At 37.0% G+C, this 23487-nt stretch overlaps 1 protein-coding gene and 1 non-coding gene across 2 annotated transcripts; one reads left to right on the top strand and one right to left on the bottom strand.

Annotated features, from left to right (window-relative positions):
• Positions 1 to 2417: 2417 nt before the first annotated feature.
• On the bottom strand, positions 2418 to 2490 carry TRNAE-CUC (transfer RNA glutamic acid (anticodon CUC)). Its single transcript has one exon. It is a non-coding gene; the product is annotated as a tRNA-Glu (tRNA).
• Positions 2491 to 2555: 65 nt separating this feature from the next.
• On the top strand, positions 2556 to 21930 carry LOC131620414 (anaphase-promoting complex subunit 6-like). Its single transcript, XM_058891482.1, has 16 exons — positions 2556 to 2925; positions 3019 to 3153; positions 3505 to 3578; positions 3784 to 3823; positions 15090 to 15135; positions 15269 to 15348; positions 15434 to 15615; positions 15756 to 15881; positions 16033 to 16107; positions 16994 to 17119; positions 19141 to 19210; positions 19552 to 19634; positions 19989 to 20102; positions 21021 to 21120; positions 21395 to 21430; positions 21561 to 21930. The coding sequence occupies exons 1-16, from the start codon at positions 2680 to 2682 to the stop codon at positions 21663 to 21665; spliced, it is 1638 nt and encodes a 545-aa protein (XP_058747465.1). The 5' UTR covers positions 2556 to 2679; the 3' UTR covers positions 21666 to 21930.
• Positions 21931 to 23487: the final 1557 nt, after the last annotated feature.

Below are 23487 nucleotides of genomic sequence, written 5' to 3'. Positions count from 1 at the left end.
TATAGAGACTCAGACCCAGAAAAAAACTTACAGGGACGAAAATAAAAAACTCGCTAACTTACAGGGACCAAAGGTGCATTTAAGCCAATAATCAAATAAGTAGGCGCATATATTCCATGAAATAAAGAACGACATATGGACCAATAAAGTGTATGTTTGGTTTCACGGGAAACTACCAAACATTGTTTTGTTGAATAAAAATGGAGTTTTACTGTGAAACTCTATTTCATTTCATTAGCAATGATAAAATGTAGTTGTGTTAGGAATGAAATTTAAACTAAGTTCTAAATTATTATTTCATTCAAAATCACAGATGATAAACATTAATCCAAACACACACCTAGAACAATTGTAGAAAGCAATTCTACCAATAGCACACCTGCAAAGCATGATTGTCAAATACGACCAAACTTATTGGTCCTCCTTTAGAAATTGGTATGTTTGACAAAAGCTTGGCCAAAGTACAAGCAATGGCAATATCCCCTACATCCTCCATTCTTTCAGAAGTTCCAGTTGAGAAAAATGAAAGCACAAGTGTAAATAAAGGGAGCAAATAGTTTTGTTAATGCATAAATGACATGAATCTGCTCAAAAATCATAATTGGATGATTGAATGAAGTTAGAAAAGCCACATGTTGTATGTGAATGCCTTGAGCATTAGGGATGAAAATTTAGGGGAAACTGTCAGGAAACTAGGAAAAATTTTCAATTTCATAAACAGTACACTCAAGCCACTCATCCATGACCTATTCACGCTAACGAAGGTGGAAGGATCAATGAGGAAGATGCATTAAAAAAGTTTATATTTTTATTAGGTTCAGACGCGAGAAATAGTACCTTCAATAATGGAGATGAGTAATTAGTATTCTTTTCTCCTCAACCGCGCCCGTCTTTGTCTTTCTATCTTCTTCATGTTTAGGGAAACTCTGTTTCATCTGAACTAGGGTTTCTCTTCGTCTTCTCTTATTCTCCTTTTCTTCTTCCAACTTTGCCAAACACAATGAAATGACACTGAAAGGTTTCAACATAGCGAAAATGTTTCAACACAAAAACAACTAAATTCAAATATTCAAAAAAGCCATGTCAGATAACACAATACCACCTAGACGACCACATATACCAAAGTTAACATTTTTCCCAGCATTTAACAGAAATGATTAAGTTGGTTAACATAAAATTGTTAAGAGATCAATACGTAACATTTATTAAATAAGAAATTAAGAAATTTTTTAAATTAAATTAAGAGTCCAAAAGATTAGTGATGACAATTATACTTATATCAAATGGGTATCCGCTAGGGGTGGGAATAGGCCAGGCCGGTCTACAGGGGCCTATAGCCTAGCCTACTTAAGGTCAGACCATACCTATTTAATAAAGAGGCCAGACTTAGACTTTTTTAAAAGTCTGTTTTATTAAATAGGCCAAATAGGCTAGATAGGCATATATATTAGAAAAAAAGGCTAAATAGGCTAGCCTATGTTTGCATATATATTAGAACAAAGGTTAAATAGGTCGTCTTATATATGCATATATAGGCCGATCTATAAGGCTTCTTAAGTAATATGGATTAATTGAAAACTTTAATGAGATACAGACTTTTAAATAGACTTTCAGGCCAGACCAGATTATTAAAAAGGTCAGGTCAAGCCAAAAAACTGAGCCTATGATAGGCCATAGACCAGACTTAGGCCTTTTAAATTTATCGTAGGTCAGACTCATGCCTTCCAAAGTCTAGTCTAGTCTATTTTCACCCCTAGTACCCGCAAAACTTACCTACAATGGATAGAGTAAAAACTTGCAAAAATGGATATGGACGCGAGGTTTACGAGTAATTACCATTATAATAAACGAGTATGGGTGCGGGTACGAGTACCTTCGTACTCACCACACTCTATACATGCACAATGTACATTTGTATATTTTAATTTATATTCTCATATAAAAAATGTTTGTCTATATCTTTACAAAAATACATCACATAAACAACTACACATTTTAATATAATTCTTCCTTTATTTCTCAATTCAATATTAAAATCTTTTAGTTTTTTTTTAACTTTGTTAAAAAATTAAAATAATATGATATTTTCAATTGATAAATTTATTTTTATCAGAACTACGAGTAACATATACAAATAAAGGAATTTAGGTATCCACAGAATACAGATACAAGTATAAAAATTAATAGTCACACAAATATAAATTTGAATACAGAGATTTTTTCAAATTACAAATATATGAAGACAAATATTATAGTATTCTATCCATACCCTACTCATTATCATCCCTAAAAAAAACACATTAAATTAAAAAAAAAAGTAATTAATAATTTTTTCGCCTAATAATACCAACTTCAATGTTACAGTAGTTTTGATGAGTCTCAATAACACATCAAATAACAATATATTTTCAAAAAGTTTCCGTTGCCGGGACTTGAACCCGGGTCTTTCGGGTGAGAGCCGAATATCCTAACCAACTAGACTACAACGGAGCAGATGTACAGTTTCCATCGTACGGAAATCTAAATTAATAAAATTTGTGGATAATTAACCTTCCCTCCCATCTCTCTTTCAATTTTTCGCCCTTAACATCACACCCAGCTTGAATCGAATCCATTAACTCATTCATAACCAAGCAAGCAACCAAAAAGCAAGAGGAACAACAAAACCTAGCAGTGAAAATGAGGGAGGAAGAGATCGAGAAGCTTCGAGGAGTAGTGCGAGACTGCGTCAGTAAGCACCTCTACTCCTCCGCGATCTTCTTCGCCGATAAAGTCGCCGCCTTCACCAACGACCCCGCTGACATTTACATGCAAGCACAGGCTCTCTTCCTCGGCCGCCACTACCGCCGCGCCTTCCATCTCCTCAACGCCTCTAAAATCGTCCTTCGTGACCTCCGCTTCCGCTACCTCGCCGCCAAGTGCCTCGTAACTCTCACTCTCCCCAATTATGCTGCTTATTTTTTATTTATTTTTAAGAAAATTACAACTATTTAATATCTTTGATTATTTTTTTTAAAGGAGGAATTGAAGGAATGGAATCAATGTCTATCAATGCTGGGTGAAGCTAAAGTGGATGATAATGGAAATGTTTATGATACTAAGGACTCTAATGTTATGTACTTGGATAAAGATAGTGAAGATCGTGAAATCAATGTAAGCTCTTTTTCACAAATATTGATTAGTTTGTTTTTGTAATAGGGTTCTTATATATTATATGTATAGATCAAATTTGTTTATAATTTCAGCAACATTATGTTGGTTAGGAAGAGACAAAAGAAAATAATAATATCTTGTAGATTAACTGATCTAGTGCCTCGAGAACGTATCTCTCATGATGGATTTGAATTCTGTTAGTACTGCTGCTTCAATTTGATATTTTTGCTAGAATGGTACATAAGTGCTGATTTAGAATGTGAAAATATGGTTGAAGTTAAACTTTTTGAGTAACTTCGCTTTAAAATGTGGAGTTTTATGATTAGAATGTATTTTGTAATGCTATAACAGATATCTTCTGCAATATGTTTCTTGAGAGGCAAAGCATATGAAGCTCTAGAAAACCGTTCTCAGGCTCGATTGTGGTGAGTATATTTGCAGTATTTTGTACCTTTTATCGTCTAACTTACGTATAACACTGTTCGAAACATTACTTTTTGTTGATGTTCTGCATTTAGTATGAGGTCGAAGTATAATTGCTTGCTACTCTTGTGAAGAGTTAGATAGATATGATTTGTGCCAATTTGATTTGATAAAGGCTCATCATCATTGCATCTGTTGTTGTTAAAGGTACAAAGCAGCTATAAAAGCGGATCCCTTATGCTATGAGGTACACATTGATATTCTCCTTACTATATCTTATAGGTGCATTAATACTATCAAGTTATCCATCTTGTGATACCTGTCTACAATAACAAACAACTGCTTTTCCTTCCCCTCCTCGGTCCCCTAACCTTGGGTCTTTATGGGGCATCGTCCCTTATGCACCACTCTAGAGAAATACATGTTAGAAACCAGAAATCACCCAAGATGGAAAATAACAAAGGGTATTGGAAATTATGGAAAGTGCAATTAGGCACCACTCCAATGCAATACTTGATAGAAACTAGAAATCACACAAGGAAAATAACAATGAACATTGGAAATTATGGAAACTGCAATGTATTATTATTAATAATGAAGAAGAAAAATACAATGGAATGAATATCCCTTCGGCCATATAGCAATGCTCCTTCAGAGAATAGAAACTTCTATGGCACTAACTTCAAGATGAGATTATCAAAATGACAAAAGACATAGTGTTTGACTGATTGGTTATTAGTTTATTGATTGCGGGTGGTGGGCCTTTGGAGGAAAGCCAAAAATCTGCAATATTAAGCCGCCATAAAATGCCATGGCGCCGCCATCCTTCACAAATTGACCATGGCAGTTGTCAAAAAATCTGCTGCCACCATTGCCAATATTTGACAACATTTGGCTATACAAAGTTGACAAAAGTGGTTGGCTACATAAAGTTTAGGAGTAAGTTGCAAGTCATCAGAATGAATTAAGATTCATACTAGAAATAGAATTCATGTCCAAAATAGATACACCAAAGCTTAAATTGGGGTTGCAGTTGTAGGGTGCTTGCAGTCACAGCGAGACGCATATTGTGGCCATTGTGACATGAATTTATTTTATATATGCACCATGTATTGTTATTTACTGCTTGTTTTAAAAATCACTGATAGGTTCAATTTAGTATTAGTAGCATAAAAACACAATACACAGAGAGATTCAAGGGAAGTATTAGATTATTCAACAACACTCGCTAGAGTTCAAATGGGATCTAGTGGATTACAAACAAGTACTGAATAGCAGTAAAGAAAGAAAGGAAAAGAAAAGGACTAAGGCACTTCGAGAGGCCTTTCTCTCCTAGGAATCAGTACCAAATCTGAGCATACTGACATTCTAATCATTGCCTCTATTTATTATCAGTCCTAGGATTCACTAACCACTCACAGCCTAACACCTAGCCCTGCTCAGTAGTGGTCCTAACAGATTTTGTCCTATATGCTAGCTGTCTCCTCTTTGTCCTTTTTGTTAGCTGGCCACTCTTTCTCTCTCTTGCGGGTCCTCTTGTAAACTTTTCCAAACCTACCAATTCTCCCCCCTTCCAAATTCTCCTTGACCTCAAGGAGAACTTTTGGAAATTCTGCTTTCAATCTAGCTGCAATTTCCCATGAGTTTTCAAATTCAGGCAACTCCTTCCATTTGACCAAAACCTCCATTTCTCCTTGTTCATTCTGCCTTTGCTCTAGGATTCTCTCAGGTTTTGGTTCCAAGTGCCACTCTTCGTTGATGCACACAGGTAGAGGTTGAGTTACCATAGAAGGTGAGACAGTTTTTTTGAGCAGGGAGACATGGAACACAGGGTGAACCCTGGTGTCTTTGGTAGTTTTAGCTTATATGCTACTGCTCCAATCTTCTGAAGTATCTCATAAGGACCATAATATCTGGGACTGAGTTTCTGATTCAACCTCTTAGCCAATCTCTTCATTTTATAGGGCTGAATTTTCAAGAACACCATATCACCAATTTCAAACTCCACAGCTCTTCTGTGTTTATTTGCTTGACTTCTCATAATGTCTTGAGCCCTAAGTAACTGCTCCTGCAGCTCTTTTAACACCACATTCCTCTCAGCAGTCAGTCTATTTACTTCATCTACTGCTGATGGAGTATCTCCCCTCACCAACACAGGAGGTGTTCTCCCATACAAGGCTTCAAAGGGTGTAGTTCTTAAAGAGCCATGGTCATTGGTATTATACCAATGTTCAGCCCAAGCAAGCCATTTAGGCCACTCTTTTGGTTTTAGCCCAGTTACACATCTTAAGTAAGTCTCAAGACATCTATTCACTACTTCAGTCTGCTCATCAGACTGTGGATGGTATGCACTGCTATACTTCAACTTGGTTCCTGCCTGTCTGAACAGTTCTGACCAGAAGTGACTTAAGAACACCTTGTCCCTGTCAGATACTATGGAACTGGGAAATCCATGTAACCTGACTACTTCTTTAATGAACACTTCTGCAATTTCCTTAGCTGTATAAGGATGACTGACAGCAATGAAGTGGGCATATTTTGTCAGTCTATCCACCACTACCATAACTGTGTCTACCCCTAGAGCTTTAGGTAGACCTCCAATGAAATCCATGGAGATGTCACTCCATGTTTGAGTGGGAACAGGCAGAGGTTGCAGCAATCCTCCAGGACTCAGAGTCTGATATTTGTTCCTCTGGCACACTTCACAAGCTTGGACATACTGCTGTATTCTCTTCCTCATTCCTTCCCAATACACAACACTGGCTATCCTTTTGTATGTCCTTAAATAACCAGAGTGCCCACCAATTGCAGTATCATGGAATTCCTTCATGATCCAATCAATCCTTGGAGATTGCTTAGGGATCACAATCCTGCCCTCATGATACAACCTTCCCCCTTTTAATTTAAACCCCTCTTGACTGGAAGGATCAGTCAAAACTGCTTGTACTATAGCTTGCAGCTTCTCATCCTTCTGAACTTCCTCTTCTAAGCCCTCCCAAGCTTCACACTGAACAGTAGTTATACTCACATACTGCATTTGTCTTGATAAAGAGTCTGCTGCATTATTCTCTTTCCCAGGCTTGTATTTTACTTCAAAATCATATCCCAACAGTTTGGATAACCATCTTTGTTGTTCCTCCCCCATGATTTTTTGCTCAGTGATGAATTTCAGACTCTTTTGATCAGTGTGTATTTTGAAATGTCTCCCCAATAAGTAGGGTCTCCACTTCTGGATTGCAATCACAATTGCCATTAACTCTCTTTCATACACAGACTTTTGTTGTGCTCTGTCTGATAGGGTTTGGCTCATGTAAGAAACTGGTCTTCCTTCTTGCATGAGGATAGCTCCAATCCCCTTCCCTGATGCATCAGTCTCCAGCACGAATTCTTTTTCAAAATCAAGTAAAGCCAGTACTGGAACAGTAGTCATGGCTACCTTAAGAGCTTCAAAAGCTTCCTGAGCCTCCCTATTCCATATGAAGCTATCCTTTTTTAATAGTTGAGTTAGTGGCCAAGCAACCTTCCCATAATTCCTGACAAACTTCCTGTAGTACCCTGTCAGTCCCAAAAAACCCCTCAATCCTTTCAGGTTTGTTGGTACAGGCCATTTCAGCATGTCTTCAATCTTCCTTGGGTCAGCTGACACTCCCTCTCCTGAAATCAGGTGTCCCAAGTACTCAATTTGTTGCTGACCAAATGAACACTTCTTTCTATTTGCATACAGCTGCTGCTCCTTGAGTAAGGTCAAAACCTTCTTCAAATGTGCTTGATGTTCCTCACTGCTCCTACTATAGATCAAGATGTCATCAAAGAAAACTAGACAGAACTTCCTTAAATAAGGCCTTAAAACCTCATTCATTAAAGCTTGAAAGGTTGAAGGAGCATTTGATAACCCAAAGGGCATTACTAAGTATTCATAATGGCCCCCATGGGTTCTAAATGCAGTCTTGGATACATCCTCCTCCTTCATTCTTATTTGATGGTATCCAACCTTCAAATCTAGTTTAGAGAAGATCACAGCTCCCCCTAATTCATCTAACAGTTCCTCTATGACTGGAATGAGGAACTTGTCAGGAATTGTGACTTTGTTCAATGCCCTGTAATCAGTACAGAATCTCCACTCTCCATCCTTCTTTTTTACCAATAGTACAGGGCTTGAAAAGGGGCTGGTGCTATGTCTTACTATCCCAGCCTGCAGCATATCCTTTACTATCTTCTCAATTTCATTTTTCTGATAGAAAGGGTACCTGTAGGGTCTGAGATTTGGGATTGCAGCCTCATGTTTTAATCTGATGGCATGATCATGAGCTCTCACAGGTGGCAGTCCTGTTGGTAAGTGAAATACCTCCTCAAAAGGCTTCAATATCTCTTCCCACACTTCCTGTTCTCCTGTTACAGCAGTCGATTCAAGCTTCATTTGTTGCACAAAGAACCCAAACCCTTCCTCCTTTAAATTTCTGATCAAAGACTTCCAAGTGGACTGCCTCACACACAAAGCAGGATCTCCTTTAATCACATAATTCCTTCCCTCCTTCTCCCATTTTAAGCTGAGCTCACTAAAATTAGCCTCAATTTTTCCTAAGCTAGCTAGCCAATCCATCCCTAAAACCATGTCATTTCCTCCTAACTCCATCATGAAGAAATGCTGACTGAATTTCACCCCTTGCAGTGTGAATTGTAATCCTTCACACACTCCTTTGTTTTTCACTTTTTCTCCATTTCCCACTTCAATCGCATAAGTGGGAGTCTCAGCCACCTTCAAACCCAACTCCCTAGCAATTTGTGAATCAATGAAATTGCTAGTAGCACCCGAGTCAATTAGAGTCAGCAGCTTCTTCTCCTCTACTTCCACCCACACTTTGAAAGATTTGTTTGAGGTGAACCCATCCCTGCTTTGTATTGACAGCTGTAAGGTTTGCAACTCTTCTACTCTTTCTGCCACCACTATTTGAGCTTCTCCTAGTTCTTCCTCTTCACCCTCCTCTCCACCACTATTTTCACAAAGTTTCAAGCTCATATGCTTGAATTTGCACACATGCTCTCTATTCCACTTGTCTCCACATTTAAAACATAATCCTTTCTTGCTTCTTTCTTCTAATTCTGCAGGATCCAATCTTCTTCCCTTACCTTTGTCACTCCCTCCCATTTGGCTTTTCTCACTTTCTTTCTTAAGACCCCCAACCTCTGCAGGATCCTTAAGTCTGAAAGTTCCTCCTCTATCCTTCCATGAGCTTCCCTTCTTAGTCACCACCTCATTTTTTCCCTCAATCAGCAAGGCCCTGTCCATTAAATCAGCTAGATCCTGGCTTTCATACAGCTTTAACTCAGCCTGGATTTCTTCCTTGAGTCCATTTAAAAAAATGGAATCCAACATGATTCTCTCCTCCCTCCTCAAGGGTGCCACCATCATCTCAAACTTCTCTCTGTATTCTCCTACAGACCCCTTCTGCCTCAGGCTCAACAATGGTCCTAAAGGGTTGTGCAATAATCCAGGTTGGAAACGGCGCATTACAGCTGTCTTAAACTCATCCCATGTCCTCAATGGTGTCTGTTCTTCCCACCATTGGTACCAGTTTAATGCTCTATCCTCCATCGCCTGCATCGCTACATCCAACTTATCTTTTGCCCTAACCTCATTCAACTGGAAATAACGTTCAACTTTTACCAGCCACCCATATGCGTCTTCCCCTTTGAATAAAGGAATCTCCAGTCTTCTACGATCTCCATAGAGTCGTGGACGACCCTCACATCTATGGCGATAGAGGCGTGGCTGCGACTCACGTGATAAGGAGCTCCGGTCGCTTTCTTCTTCTCCCTCGTCGTCGTACCCCTCACCTCTGCGTGGTCGTTCGTTCCTCCTTCGATTTTGCCGTGGTTGCTCCAAGATCAACTGGCGGATTTGCTCCACCGTGACCTGCGGCCTTGCCTGTTGCTCTATCACCAACTGGCGAATGTGTTCTATCGTGCCTTCAAAGTTTTCCATTCTCTGTTCCATAGAATCAATTCTGTTTTCCATGACGCGTCGTGTAACTACCATTCACTGTGTTACTGCAACCAGGCTCTGATACCAAATTGATAGGTTCAATCTAGTATTAGTAGCATAAAAACACAGTACACAGAGAGATTCAAGGGAAATATTAGATTATTCAGCAACACTCACTAGAGTTCAAATGGGATCTAGTGGATTACAAACAAGTACTGAATATCAGTAAAGAAAGAAAGGAAAAGAAAAGGACTAAGGCACTTCGAGAGGCCTTTCTCTCCTAGGAATCAGTACCAAATCTAAGCATACTGACATTCTAATCATTGCCTCTATTTATTATCAGTCCTAGGATTCACTAACCACTCACAGCCTGACACCTAGCCCTGCTCAGTAGTGGTCCTAACAGATTTTGTCCTATATGCTAGCTGTCTCCTCTTTGTCCTTTTTGTTAGCTGGCCACTCTTTCTCTCTCTTGCGGGGCCTCTTGTAAACTTTCCCAAATCTACCAATCACACATCTCCAACCTTTTGTTAAAGTTATCACTTATTGTTGAAGATTAGCACATATCAAATCATAATCATTTGATTCTGATTTGTCAAGCTGTTATAAAACAGTGGTGTAAATAGATTTATTATATTATTGTCATTTCCTTATTTAGGTAGCAACAATTATAGGAAATTATTTCTCTGTTTAATAGCATATTAGTGTACTGTATTCTATATATACGTCACAATGTAACAGTTCCAATATCAATGAAATATACAACATATTTCTATATGGTATCAGAGCACAAGATCTGAACCATCTCTAAGCCTTGAGCACCACCCATGGCAGATACTAAAGCAGAAAATTCAGCCAACAGTTTGGCTGAAGGACATGCTCTTCCTATCACTGGTCACAAATTGAATGGCCAGAATTATAATCAATGGGTGCGCTCAGTCAAAATCTACCTTCAAGGAAAAGGGAAGGAAGGTTATACCACAGGAGACTCCAAGTGTCCAAAAAAGGGGGATTCCAACCTTGAAAAATGGCAACTAGAAAACAGTCTAGTAATGTCATGGCTGCTAAACACCATGACAAATGAAATTGGAGAAAATTTCTTGTACTATGACACTGCCAAAGAGATGTGGGATGCCGTAATGGAAACCTACTCTAATGTCGACAATACATCTGCAATTTTTGAAATCAAGAGCATACTCCATGACTTGCGCCAAGATGACCGCTCAGTCACAGAGTATTTTAATACTCTCAATCGTCACTGGCAGCAACTGGATGTATATGATGAAGTTGAATGGAGCTGCACAGAAGATAAAAAGAAGTACAAAGAATTGGTGGAGAAAGATAGAGTCTACAAATTTCTATTAGGTTTGAACACAGAACTTGATGAAGTTCGTGGGAGAAAACAAAAATCATGGATTATTGACTCAGGAGCATCTGATCACATGACTGGAGATTTGACTGTCTTTGATAGCTATTCTCCATGTCAAAATAATTCGACTGTTCGAATTGCTGATGGTACCCTTTCTAAGGTCATGGGTAAAGGTTCAGTCATTATTTCGCAAAATATTACTCTTAGTTCAGTACTGTATGTGCCTAAACTTGATTGTAACTTGCTGTCCATCAGTAAACTTACACAGGATTTGAAGTGTATCACTAAATTCTTTCCTAACCTGTGTGAATTTCAGATTTTGGAGTCGGGGAGGACGATTGGCAATGCTAAAGAATGTGCTGGACTCTATATCCTTCAGGCTGAAGCATCTAAACCGGAATCCGAGGCAACCTCTTGCGCTGTAGTTTCTGCATGTAGTGAAAATTCTGCAATGTTGTGGCACTATAGACTAGGCCACCCAAATTTTATGTACTTGGAAAAAATGTTTCCTAAACTATTCAATAAAAATCAGAAGTTGTTTCAATGTGAAATTTGTCAATTGTCCAAACATACACGCAGCCCCCACCCTCCTCAACCCTATAAACCTTCCCAACCTTATGTTATTCATAGTGATGTATGGGGACCATCGCGGGTCAGAAATGTAACTGGATCAAGATGGTTTGTAACCTTTATTGATGACCACACACGGATCACTTGGGTCTACCTTATGAAAGACAAATCGGAAGTTGGTAGGATATTTGAATGTTTCCATACCATGGTGCAAACACAATTTCAAAGCAAAATTAGAGTGCTTAGGAGTGATAATGGTCGTGAGTACTATAATTCTACACTAAGCTCATACTTTACGCAACATGGAATAATACACCAAACCTCATGTGTGGATACACCTCAGCAGAACGGGGTTGCCGAGAGAAAGAATAGACACCTCCTAGAAGTAACCCGATCTCTCATGCTAGCTACAAATGTACCTAACCAGTTTTGGGGAGAAGCTGTCCTCTCTGCAACTTATCTAATAAACAGAATGCCTTCCCGGATCCTTAACTTTCATACGCCCTACTCCACTCTCCAAACCTTATACCCAACCAATCGTATCCTTACATCATTCCTTTGAAAATATTTGGATGCACAACCTTTGTCCATAATCTTGATCCCCAACGCAGTAAACTTGACCCGAAATCCATTAAATGCATATTCCTCGGCTACTCTCCTCACCAAAAGGGATACAAATGTTGTTCACCTCAAAACAAAAAATTCTACCACACCATGGATGTAACCTTTTTTGAGAATCAGCCATATTACCCCAAAGTTGGCATTCAGGGGGAGAACACCTATCCAATTGAAGTGGTAGAATCCCAACTTTTGGAACTTGAGCTAACTGAACCCAAACTCACTGCAGAAGCATCAAAACCTACACCTGAACCAAATAAAAATGCAACAGAAACTGCAGAACCTACATGTGAACCACAAGAAACTACGTCAGAAAATGTAGAGGAAATTGCAATAGAAACTGCAGCCCTTACAACAGAAACAACACCAGAAAACAATGTGAAAGTGTACTCTAGGAAGAGCAAGAAGAGAATAGAGTCCGGCACAGCTCCAAGGCAGAACCAAGAAACCTCCAAGACTCTAGAAAATGGCGTTCCCTCAGGTAATACTGCTCCTAACTCTGTGAATGTTGATGATATTGATATTCCTATTGCTTTGAGAAAAAATGTAAGATCTTGTACCAAACATCCCATTGAAAGATTTGTATCTTATGGAAAATTGTCCCAAAGTTACAAGACTTTTGTAACAGCTCTTGACAATACACATATTCCAAACATCCATGAGGCACTCCAAAATTCTGAATGGGCAGCAGCCGTAACGGAAGAAGTTCAGGCCTTAATTAAGAATGGCACTTGGGAGATCACAAGCCTACCTGCAGGGAAGAAGCCGGTAGGATGCAAATGGATATTCTCCATGAAGTATAATGCAGATGGGAGTGTAAATCGGTACAAAGCTCGACTTGTAGCAAAGGGATTTACTCAATCATATGGAGTAGATTATGAAGAGACTTTTGCACCGGTGGCAAAACTAAACTCCGTTAGAGTTATTCTCTCTTTGGCTGCAAATTTAGATTGGCCACTTCATCAACTAGACATCAAGAATGCCTTCTTAAATGGTGACCTAGAAGAGGAAGTTTATATGCATATTCCTCCTGGACTTGAATCATCCAGCACCGCAAATATGGTGTGCAGGCTCCGAAAATCCCTTTATGGCCTCAAGCAGTCTCCAAGGGCGTGGTTTGATAGATTGACTCGAGTTGTCAAGAAAGACGGGTTCAACCAATGCCAATCAGATCACACTATGTTTGTTAAACACTCCATGGAAGGAAAGGTAGCTTTGTTTATTGTTTATGTTGATGATATTGTTATTACAGGAAATGATTATGATCAAATTGATCATTTAAAGGGACTCTTGGCAAAGGAATTTGAAGTTAAGGACTTGGGACAACTTAAGTATTTTTTAGGGATGGAAGTTGCTCGAACAAAGGATGGTATCTATGTATCACAAAGGAAATACACCCTTGACTTACTTCGAGAAACTGGAATGCTTGGGTGCAAGGCAGCTAATACACCAATAGAACAAATAAAAGGAAGAGAAGATGAAAGTCCACCAGCCGACAAAGATAGATATCAAAGTCTAGTTGGGAAACTAATCTACCTATCTCACACTAGGCCCGACATTGGGTTCGCTGTAAGCTTGGCTAGTCGCTACATGTCAAATCCAACCGAGTCTAACATGAAAATGGCGAATAGAATTCTCCAATACCTCAAAGGCACACCAGGCCGAGGCCTCCACTTCAAGAAGAATTTAAACAGGGACGTTGAAGTTTATACATATTCAGATTGGGCAGGATGCTCCACAGACAGAAAATCGACTACAGGTTATTGTTCATTTGTGTGGGGGAACTTAGTAACTTGGCGAAGCAAGAAACAATCTGTAGTGGCGAGGAGTAGTGCAAAAGCTGAATTTAGAGCTATGGCCCTAGGTATCTGTGAAGGAATGTGGCTTAAGAGCATGCTAGATGAAATCAAAATTCAACTGAACCATACTGTGAGGTTACTATGTGATAACAAAGCTGCTATAAGCATTGTAAAGAACCCAGTCCAACATGATAGAACAAAACATGTGGAAATTGACCGACACTTCATTAAAGAAAAAATTGATAATAAGATTATAAGTATTGATCATGTCCCATCATGCAAGCAAACTGCAGATATCTTAACCAAGGCTCTTCCAAGGAATACTTATGAAAATATCAAATCCAATCTGGGTATGATAGACATCTACCACCCAGATTGAGGGGGAGTGTTGAAGATTAGCACATATCAAATCATAATCATTTGATTCTGATTTGTCAAGCTGTTACAAAACAGTGGTGTAAATAGATTTATTATATTATTGTCATTTCCTTATTTAGGTAGCAACAATTATAGGAAATTATTTCTCTGTTTAATAGCATATTAGTGTACTGTATTCTATATGTACCTCACAATGTAACAGTTCCAATATCAATGAAATATACAACATATTTCTATACTTATAAATATCTCAAACTTTGTCTCTAAAACTGACGTGAAGAAATAAAAAAATAATCTGTGAGCACGATATAGTCTGTTGTGATTGATTGTGGCTGTTGTACACGTCATGTTCTGGGTTTTCTGTTGATTTGCAAAAGAAGCGCAACTGCAGTGTGATGTGGATGCATACACTGCTGCAACTGACATATTGCTGTTGCATCATGTGACATGATCCACAATTTTAAACCATGAGATACTGGCAGACGGTACGATTTGTGTTGAATGGGTTCAGCTCTGTTTTGAGTCGAGCCTCTACTTGCATGTATAATAAGACACTCTCTGATAACCATGTCTGTTACTGCATAAATTGGTTAAATTTCTTGCGATAGTTAATCAGGAGTATTAAACGGATTCAACGTTTCCAGTTTCCTTTTAAGAGTTTTAAAATGCTCTATTGCTGTTTTTTTTTTTTTTGCCATTCTGGAATGTATCTTTTGTAGGATAGAAGCATGCTTATATTTTTCTCAACTGAGTTTTGTTATCTAATTCTTCCTTTGATGTTTGCAATTTATGTCAGGCTTTGGAATGCCTTATTGAAAATCACATGCTTACATGTGATGAAGGTAAAATTTTTCACTTCTCCCTTGGAGTCTTTGATTTAAAATTTATATGATTTAAAAAGAAGTCTAAGTAGTATACTGTCTAATTCAAAATTGATCCTATAAATCTCTTTCTGCCCTTTATGTTGAATGCCAGAAACTAATTTGATCTCATCATTGCAATTTGGAAGTGAGGATGGATGGCTTTCATCATTTTATTCTTGTTTGGTTAAGAAGGTAATAGCATGTGCCAAATGGAAATTGCCTATATCCATATGCTTTGTACTAATGAACTGAAAGGTTATTTTTTTTTCTTTACCAGTATGACAAAGAAATTGTCGTAGAAGCCAAGTTTAGACATCTTGAGAACGAGAGCTGTAAAACTGACCAGTCTAATCCTTCTTTCTGCCGCACACTGAAAACCAATACTGATCTATTGGCCTGCAAAGCCGAATACTATCATCAGTGTGGTGAATATCAGAAATGTTTTGAATTAACATTTGTGTAAGTTGAGGATCTGATTTGGAGACTGAAGTGCGATCGAGATAAAGCTGTTTTACATCATTCATTGTGTCTATTAATTTCTCTTTTTTTTTTTTTTCCTTTTTGTTTTCGATCTCTAAGCTTAGGCACTGATATTACAGTTTGCTTGAGAAGGATCCTTTTCATATCAAGAGCACATTAGTACATCTGGCAGCTGCTATGGAGCTTGGGAATTCAAATGAACTCTATCTGATGGCATGCAATTTAGTGAAGGATTATCCTCAAAAGTAAGCTCTTATCCTCAATGTTGATTGGCTTCTACAGATTTTACTACATATAAGAATCAGTTGTATTTTTAGACTTTTGCTTATCATTTGTAGTTGTCTTCTAAAAAGCCTTTGCTTCATATAACAATAAAACCTTATTGATGTTGTTTAGGGCTTTATCATGGTTTGCTGTTGGTTGCTATTACTATTGTATCAAGAAATATGACCAGTCCCGCCGTTATTTCAGGTAAACATGACTCAACATTATGCAATAAGAGCGATATTGAAGTATCTAAAGCTTATTTTTATTATTAGTAGTATTTGATTATAGTAGGAATTATGGTTGACTTTTGAAAATGCCATATGCTGAAAATTTCTTATATTTCACATTATAAGGCTTAATGATATTAGATAGTTTGTTATATTTTCAATTTGATGCAGCTGTCCATTTTTTCATAAACAAAATTTTATGGCCACAATTGTGATATCTGTCTTTAATCTAATAAGAATATTGTGGTTAATCATATGCCATTAACCAAACTGTACATACAGTGGCGGATCCAGGAATATTTGGTGGTGGGGGCAATTTTTTTTATAATATTCATCAAAATAATAAAATGTAGGAACTCAAATTCGAATATATAATTTTACATAAAATGTATCACAATCAATTTCTATTTTATACTGTAGTATATATTTAATGTTAAATAAGTGCATTTAATCAAACAATAATAGTTAAAAACTTAAAATTAGTATTAATATATATTATTTTATTAAAAAACATGTTTATATTTGTAACAAGTATTTTTCTTATGGGGACAAATTACAAAACTTTAGATATTTTTAACCAAACATTTTTTTATTTGTGGGGGCTTGAGCCCCCTTACCATAGAATGTGCATCCGCCCCTGTGTATATGCAAAGAAAGCATGGTAATGGTTAATCGATATTGACCTTTGTTTCTTAAGAAATCAGTTTCTCTCTCAAAGACTCAAAGTTGCTTGTGTAGTCTAGCATAGAAATTTTCTGCATGAGCATGAGTTTGGATTATCAAGGGCTCTTTCATTATGTACACGATTGCTTGTATAGCATCATTATAAAACTTATTGTTCAATATTATTTTCTACTGTACAGCAAGGCGACAAGTCTAGATGGAACATTTCCCCCTGCATGGATAGGCTATGGGAATGCCTTTGCAGCTCAAGAAGAAGGTGATCAGGCTATGTCAGCTTACCGCACTGCAGCTCGATTATTTCCTGGGTATTGACTTTTCTTATTAGAACTTTCTCACCCTAGCCCCCACCCCCAAATATAATCAAGTAAAGTTCTTCTTTACATTTCTTCAGTTCTAAGGTTAAGACCTTAAACAACTGTCTCTGAGATATGTAATACATGTTAGTTTTGGGTTCTTGCAAAAAGAAACATACCACGAAAATGGAAGAAAAACACTATTAATTAACATGCTTTTTATGAATCATTTTCAGGGCAAAAGTTTGCTTAATGAAACATAAAAAGTATAATTCTCTGCCATTCCTTTCCGATTTTTGTATAATGACCTAGTATAACATGAATTTATTTATTAAAAATCCTAGCAGTGAAGTGCTTAGGCTAACTGCTTTTTGTTTCTTTCATTTTTCTTATGACCATGTACATTTTTCTCAGTATTTGAATTTCTTTATATTATTTTTCAGAAGTTTTACTACATTTTTGGTTAATGATTTGATTAAGTTGTGTTAATGGTAATGAAAATCTTGTTTAATTTTACAAGCTTTTTTGACATTTGTTTCTCACAAAAAATATTTTTCTCTTAGAAAAAAGCTCCGTATTTGAATTTCTTTATATTATTTTTCAGAAGTCTTACTACATTTTTGGTTAATGGTTTGATTAAGTTGTGTTAATGGTAATGAAATGAATTTTGCTTGTTGCTTTTCATGGTCTGGTGATATCACTAATCTGCAATTACACAATGTAGATTAAAAGTAGCGGAAGTCCAATAAGGATATTAATGATATAGCGTAGACAGAAAGTTCTTTTGACATTGCATTATTGGTCTATTTGGATAGGCCTTGAAGAATTTGCTTCTATGACATCCAATTCTGAGAAAAGTACCAAAACTGTCTAGTTCTTCAGTTTTTTTTTTTTTTTTTTTCCAGATTATCTTGTTTAATTTTACAAACTTTTTTTGACATTTGTTTCTCACTAAAAATATGTTTCTCTTAGAAAAAAGCTCAATTGAACAGGCCCTTAGTTGGCAAAGGCCTTTACATTGCGATTTGGGTTAGATGGTTGGCCTTAGCCACTTGGCCTGAGCTCATGTATGTGTGAATTATCCAGCCTAGCAGTGTTGTGGATGGCGGATGGTGGTTCATGGTGGAGAGCCAAAATCCCTCCATACCGGCTGTTTTGCGGTGCCATTATAGTGGATTATGGCGGAAAAACCCGCAATAGCCGACGATATTTACCATTGCGGCGAGTCCAAAAACGACCATGTATATCCGCCATAGCGGCCATGGCGCCGCAATTTGATAACACTGCAGCCTAGGGATTTGAATTCGAGTTAAGCAAAATTCACCTCATCACGAAAAACAATTTTGCAATACTTTTGCGATTCCTAATTCTCTATATAATTTGTTAAATTGAAAAATAAGTTGTCCCAAGGCTTAAGAAGACGAAAGGGAGTGGGTGGTTATGAGAACGGAGGAGTCTAAGGAAGATGATGCTAAATCTCTTTCCTAATTTCTATTGACGAGGTTTTACAAAGATTGACTGTAATATTGTGTTGGGCAATGGGGCGGTTAGTAAAATCTTTGGGAGCAAGTGATTTTAGGAACATAAAGGGCTTCACCGTTTCCCGGGACACTTCTTTGGGGGAGAGCATAGTTCTTAAGAGGAAAAAGACAAAATTTGAAATGTATTGTGAAAATTGGGCTGATGGATAATTGAAGACCCTCAGGCTTGCTTTTTCAGTTTTACAAAAAGATTAGAAAGATGTGGAATCACTTTGAATATTTTACATCATGTAATTTTAACTATTAATTAGATAATTTTCTATTAGTATATGTTACCCTACCCAAATATACTGATTATAAGTCTACCCCCTAATGTAAACCAATACTTGGTAGGGTTTAGAACCATATCCGTATCATGTATCTTAACTAGAGACTCACTTGTATGTGTTTCTTTTGTTTGTTTAAAAACTCAAGTATGAAGTCTTACGAAATCTTCTTATTATCTATAAATTGTTCTTTTACAGGTTAAATCTTGATGTTCTCTTATTCCAGGTGCCATTTACCAGCTCTTTATATTGGAATGGAGTGCATGCGGACTCACAGCTATAAGCTTGCTGAACAGGTATATGCATTAGAATTGGAAAAATTCTAGGGTTAGTTCAGAAGCTTTGGGGGGCGGTGGGACTGTCAAGATTAATATCTTACTCTTACCACTACATTCTTGTATGTTCTTTAAGAAGAGTTCAAACAAAGTCTACTTTATATCCTGTCTACTGCATATATGCTTAAGTCCATTTTACTGTTTAGTTAATGTTTAGTGCTGTTTCTTTATTGGATTTGGATGTTTTGATCTTCACCTAATCAAAATCTAGCAATGACTGGTTACCAGATCAACCGGTCCTCTACTACGAACCTGTGGAAAGTCACCCATACCACAATTAACTTTCCTATATTTTTCCTCAGTTTTTCATGCAGGCGAAGTCAATTTGCTCATCGGATCCACTTGTGTATAATGAGCTAGGAGTTGTTGCCTATCATATGAAAGAGTAAGGATATCCACTTGATGATTAAACTATGAACAATCTGTCAAGTTTTTGTTGACTAGGCAAAATATAGTAGCGTTTTCAATTTTATTTTCCTTATCAAGTTCTCATTTTCTATCATAATATTTGAGGGTATCTGATTGGTTTGAGACTTCAAATTATTTTAAAATTTTTGAAGTTAGAAATTCGGAGACATTTTGTAGTTTGAAGAAATTTTTAAGATGTGTAATTGGAGTTTGAAGAGGAGAAAAATTGAGATTTTTTGAATTTTTAATGAATTTTACTGCCAGCCATGTTTGCGCGCTAGTTAGAACATTCGAGTAGTTTTGATTTGCGTAATTGTGATTTCTGATTCAGGTATAAGAAAGCAGTATGGTGGTTCGAGAAAACGTTAGCCCTCATTCCGACCACTTTAAGTGAAATGTGGGAGCCAACTGTAGTCAATATTGCTCATGCATGCAGAAAGTTGGAGTAAGTTGATAAATGTCTTGTTGCTCATTTTACTTGAATTTTTCTCTTTTTCAGCTATTGAATTTTTAGAATACAGATTGGTATCTTTTGACAAGTTGAAACATGGTTTGCTAGCCGACTTGATTTATACACATAATGTTTTTGTTATTTGTTATTTTCTAGGTGAAATATAAAGTTCTGCAAATTAAAAGGGATAAACTTTATGAACCATATTCTGAAGTTATGGCAAATGATGATTTAACATAGACTAAGAAAAGAAACCAAAATTAGAAATAACCAATTTGCTTTTAAGCCTAAGAGGTCGACCATGGAAGCAATTTACTTGATACGGTGATTGATGGAACAATATTGGAGGGATAGAAGATAGAAAGACTTGCACATGGTTGGTCTTTGATTTGAAGAAGACATGATAAGGTGCCTAGAGATGTTTTGTTGAAAGTCCTAGAAAAGAAAGGGGTTTGGTTTGCCTATATTTGTGCCATCAAGGATATGCACGATCGTACTGAGGTGATGTTTAGTAGCGTAGATAAGATAGAGGGTAGCTCTATTGCTAGATTAGATGAAAACCAAAAAAATCTTTAGAAGAAAATATCAAGAAAGACCTAGGTCAATGTTTTGAATAAAAATATGATATATTATTATTGCATTATGGTGTTGTTTGATTTATGCAGCCGTCTCCAACTAGTGGGATAAGAGTTGATTGTTGTACGTTGTATGCGCTTTGATTATTTAAGTATACCTTGCTAAATTTTTATGTTTCTGAATATCCTCAACTGCTAGTTTTGTAGTACGATATAAGTTGAAAACATTTTTTCATGATGTTGATATAATTTGGCAAAAAGTTTAATCTAATTAGTGGTAGTGTCAATATGTAATTCTCGACTTCTTGATCCTGATTATCTATATGAACCATCCCAGGATGTACCAAGAAGCAATTTCATATTATGAGAAAGCACTTGCATTATCAACAACAAGTGTCAGCACTTATGCTGGTCTTGCATATACTTACCACTTACAGGTATCTATGATTTTCAAGTTTGTCATATTCTGTATGTTATCGTAAATAAGGACTCTTGGCTTTGACAAAGATGTTCCATCATATTTCAATGTTTTATCAGTGTAAATAAGGACTTGATATTACGATGTGTTTTTTTTAATAAATATAATTGGATGTATGTATCAAACATGTTTACAATATCGGTACTCGGTACATAGTCATTTAACTAATGTCTGTTATAATGATTAATTTTGGACTGAGGCTTATGTTTTGTTGTTGTGTGTAATTCATGCAGGATGATTTCACAACAGCTATTACATATTATCACAAAGTGAGTAATAGCTATCCAACATTTCCTGTACCCATGTCAATTACATATTCTTAAAATTTACCCGAATGTCCGAGTTATGATTATTTATATGCTCTTGTGTTTACTAATCATATTGTTCATTAAAAATTAGGCATTGTGGCTGAAGCCAGATGATCAATTCTGCACTGAAATGTTAAGCTGGGCTTTAATAGATGAAAGCAGAAACTGCGCCGAATCTCACCTTGAATTCCGATGAATTTACTGGCGGTGCAACTTCATTTGTCTATTATATATGTATGTAAACTACACATTTACGCCAAGATAATGTATTATCATGATTATTAGTAAATTGTTCGGCTTTATTAGACCTCTTTTTGGTATTAGGCTTGTTTAGACTTTTTACTTATGATTTTTTTCTTGATCTTTTTCTTAATAGTAATGTAATTTTTGTGGGTTGTAATTAAGTAGACTTTAATTTAATATCCAAAGCTGCAGTCGTTTTATATGGTGTATTAAAATTTTGTTAAATTAAGTTAGGAATAGAGTAGATCATAGACAAGTTCACTTAGTCACTAGATAAATTCCAATAATTAAAAAAGACTTATTTTAATACACCATATATGCTTGAAAAACACCCTATGAAATTTTTAAAAAGTCTTTCAATTTTTAGAGATGTATTTTTGGACGTATCTTTTTTCTGTTTAACGTTAGTTTGTTTCAGAGATATATTTTCGTGCGGTGTTTGGAGATTTATCTATGTATTTTATGTAGACAACAATCATAGGTTATTTTTGTGAATTTCTCATATCAAATAGTTAGAAGGAATTTTAAGATTCCACTGTAATAAGGATATGAATAAAATGACATATATAAAGTTATAAGTCAAGATTACACAAATTCGATCCAAAAGTTATACTGAAGTCGAGAAACAAAATACAACCCAAAATGTATCAAGAGTACAAATACAATAATCTATTGCGTATGACAAACTATGAGTTAGTCTCACCCTCGTCTACCTACATTCTTACACTGCCTCTTGTACTGCAAAGCCTCCCGAGTCTCTGCCATCATGGCATCTACAACGTCAATCGCCTTAGAGCCATCCAGAAAGAGTCATTCGTTAATACCCGCCTGTCCAATCTGCATGATACAACGACACCTAGGCAAAACATCAACATGATTTGCCCTAGCTTGCTCCTCCTCTAGTATCTCCTGATGAGCCACCTTAGGTGGATCTCTTGGAGCATCATGTACCATATTTAGATGTGACACCTAGAAGAACCACCAGATGTAATCTTCTACATAACTCTAGTCGTTCGCAGCTATGGTGCTCTGTGCCTCCTCTAGTACCCCATGATTAAGATAATCATTGAACATAACATTCATATCTCTACGTGTCATAGTGGAAGGAGAAGACACAAAAGGATCTCTAGGAATGTATTGCATGTAGTTGAACTGATGCATGATGCGCCCAGGCAGATGAGGAGGCGTCAAACATGACGCGCAAGCCAACCATCCAGAATATAAGACTGTCCTCAAAGGGAATCGTCTCACGGTGATCGACATAACAATGCAAGTGTGTATCCTCAAATACTAAGGGTCAATATATACTCTGAACGACTATGTCGTCTTGTTCCCTCTAAGCGTGGGCGAATGCAGAAGCACGCGACTTATCCTCGATATAAGTCGGCTCAAGTGACCAACTGGAGATGCGTGGGAAGTGGTGGAGGATCCAAGCCTGAAAACACAAATCATTAGTTAGTACGGCGTTGCAATAACTAACAAAATGACTCACAACCAGTAGAAGACCAATAAATTTTACTGTCAAAAGTGTGATACTACCTGTCACATGCCTCGTCTTCCACATACAACATCCAGATAACTTAGAGTACAAGTAGACCAAACAAGGGTCCCACAGTTGTACTCATGGATCCGCTCAAAGTACTGCATATATATGGCATCCATATAAGCGGCACTCTTGTCCACAAAATGGTAGTGTCAACCCTATATGCAGCCATACCTGATCGTTATCACCTACAACTGTCCGTGATCTCGCTATCTCATCTGTAAACACCTTA

The sequence above is a fragment of the Vicia villosa genome, linkage group LG7 (assembly GCF_029867415.1).
Source record: "Vicia villosa cultivar HV-30 ecotype Madison, WI linkage group LG7, Vvil1.0, whole genome shotgun sequence".
Classification (NCBI taxonomy): Eukaryota; Viridiplantae; Streptophyta; class Magnoliopsida; order Fabales; family Fabaceae; genus Vicia; species Vicia villosa.
Note: the sequence above shows the minus strand (reverse complement) of the source record. Positions and strands in the feature narration are given on the sequence as shown.

Coding starts and splice junctions, on each gene's coding strand:
- LOC131620414 (XM_058891482.1), top strand. CDS start 2,680: ATGAGGGAGGAAGAGATCGAGAAGCTTCGAGGAGTAGTGCGAGACTGC. Junction 15,882..16,032: donor GTGAAGGATTATCCTCAAAA/GTAAGCTCTTAT, acceptor GATGTTGTTTAG/GGCTTTATCATGGTTTGCTG. Junction 20,103..21,020: donor CATGCATGCAGAAAGTTGGA/GTAAGTTGATAA, acceptor GAACCATCCCAG/GATGTACCAAGAAGCAATTT.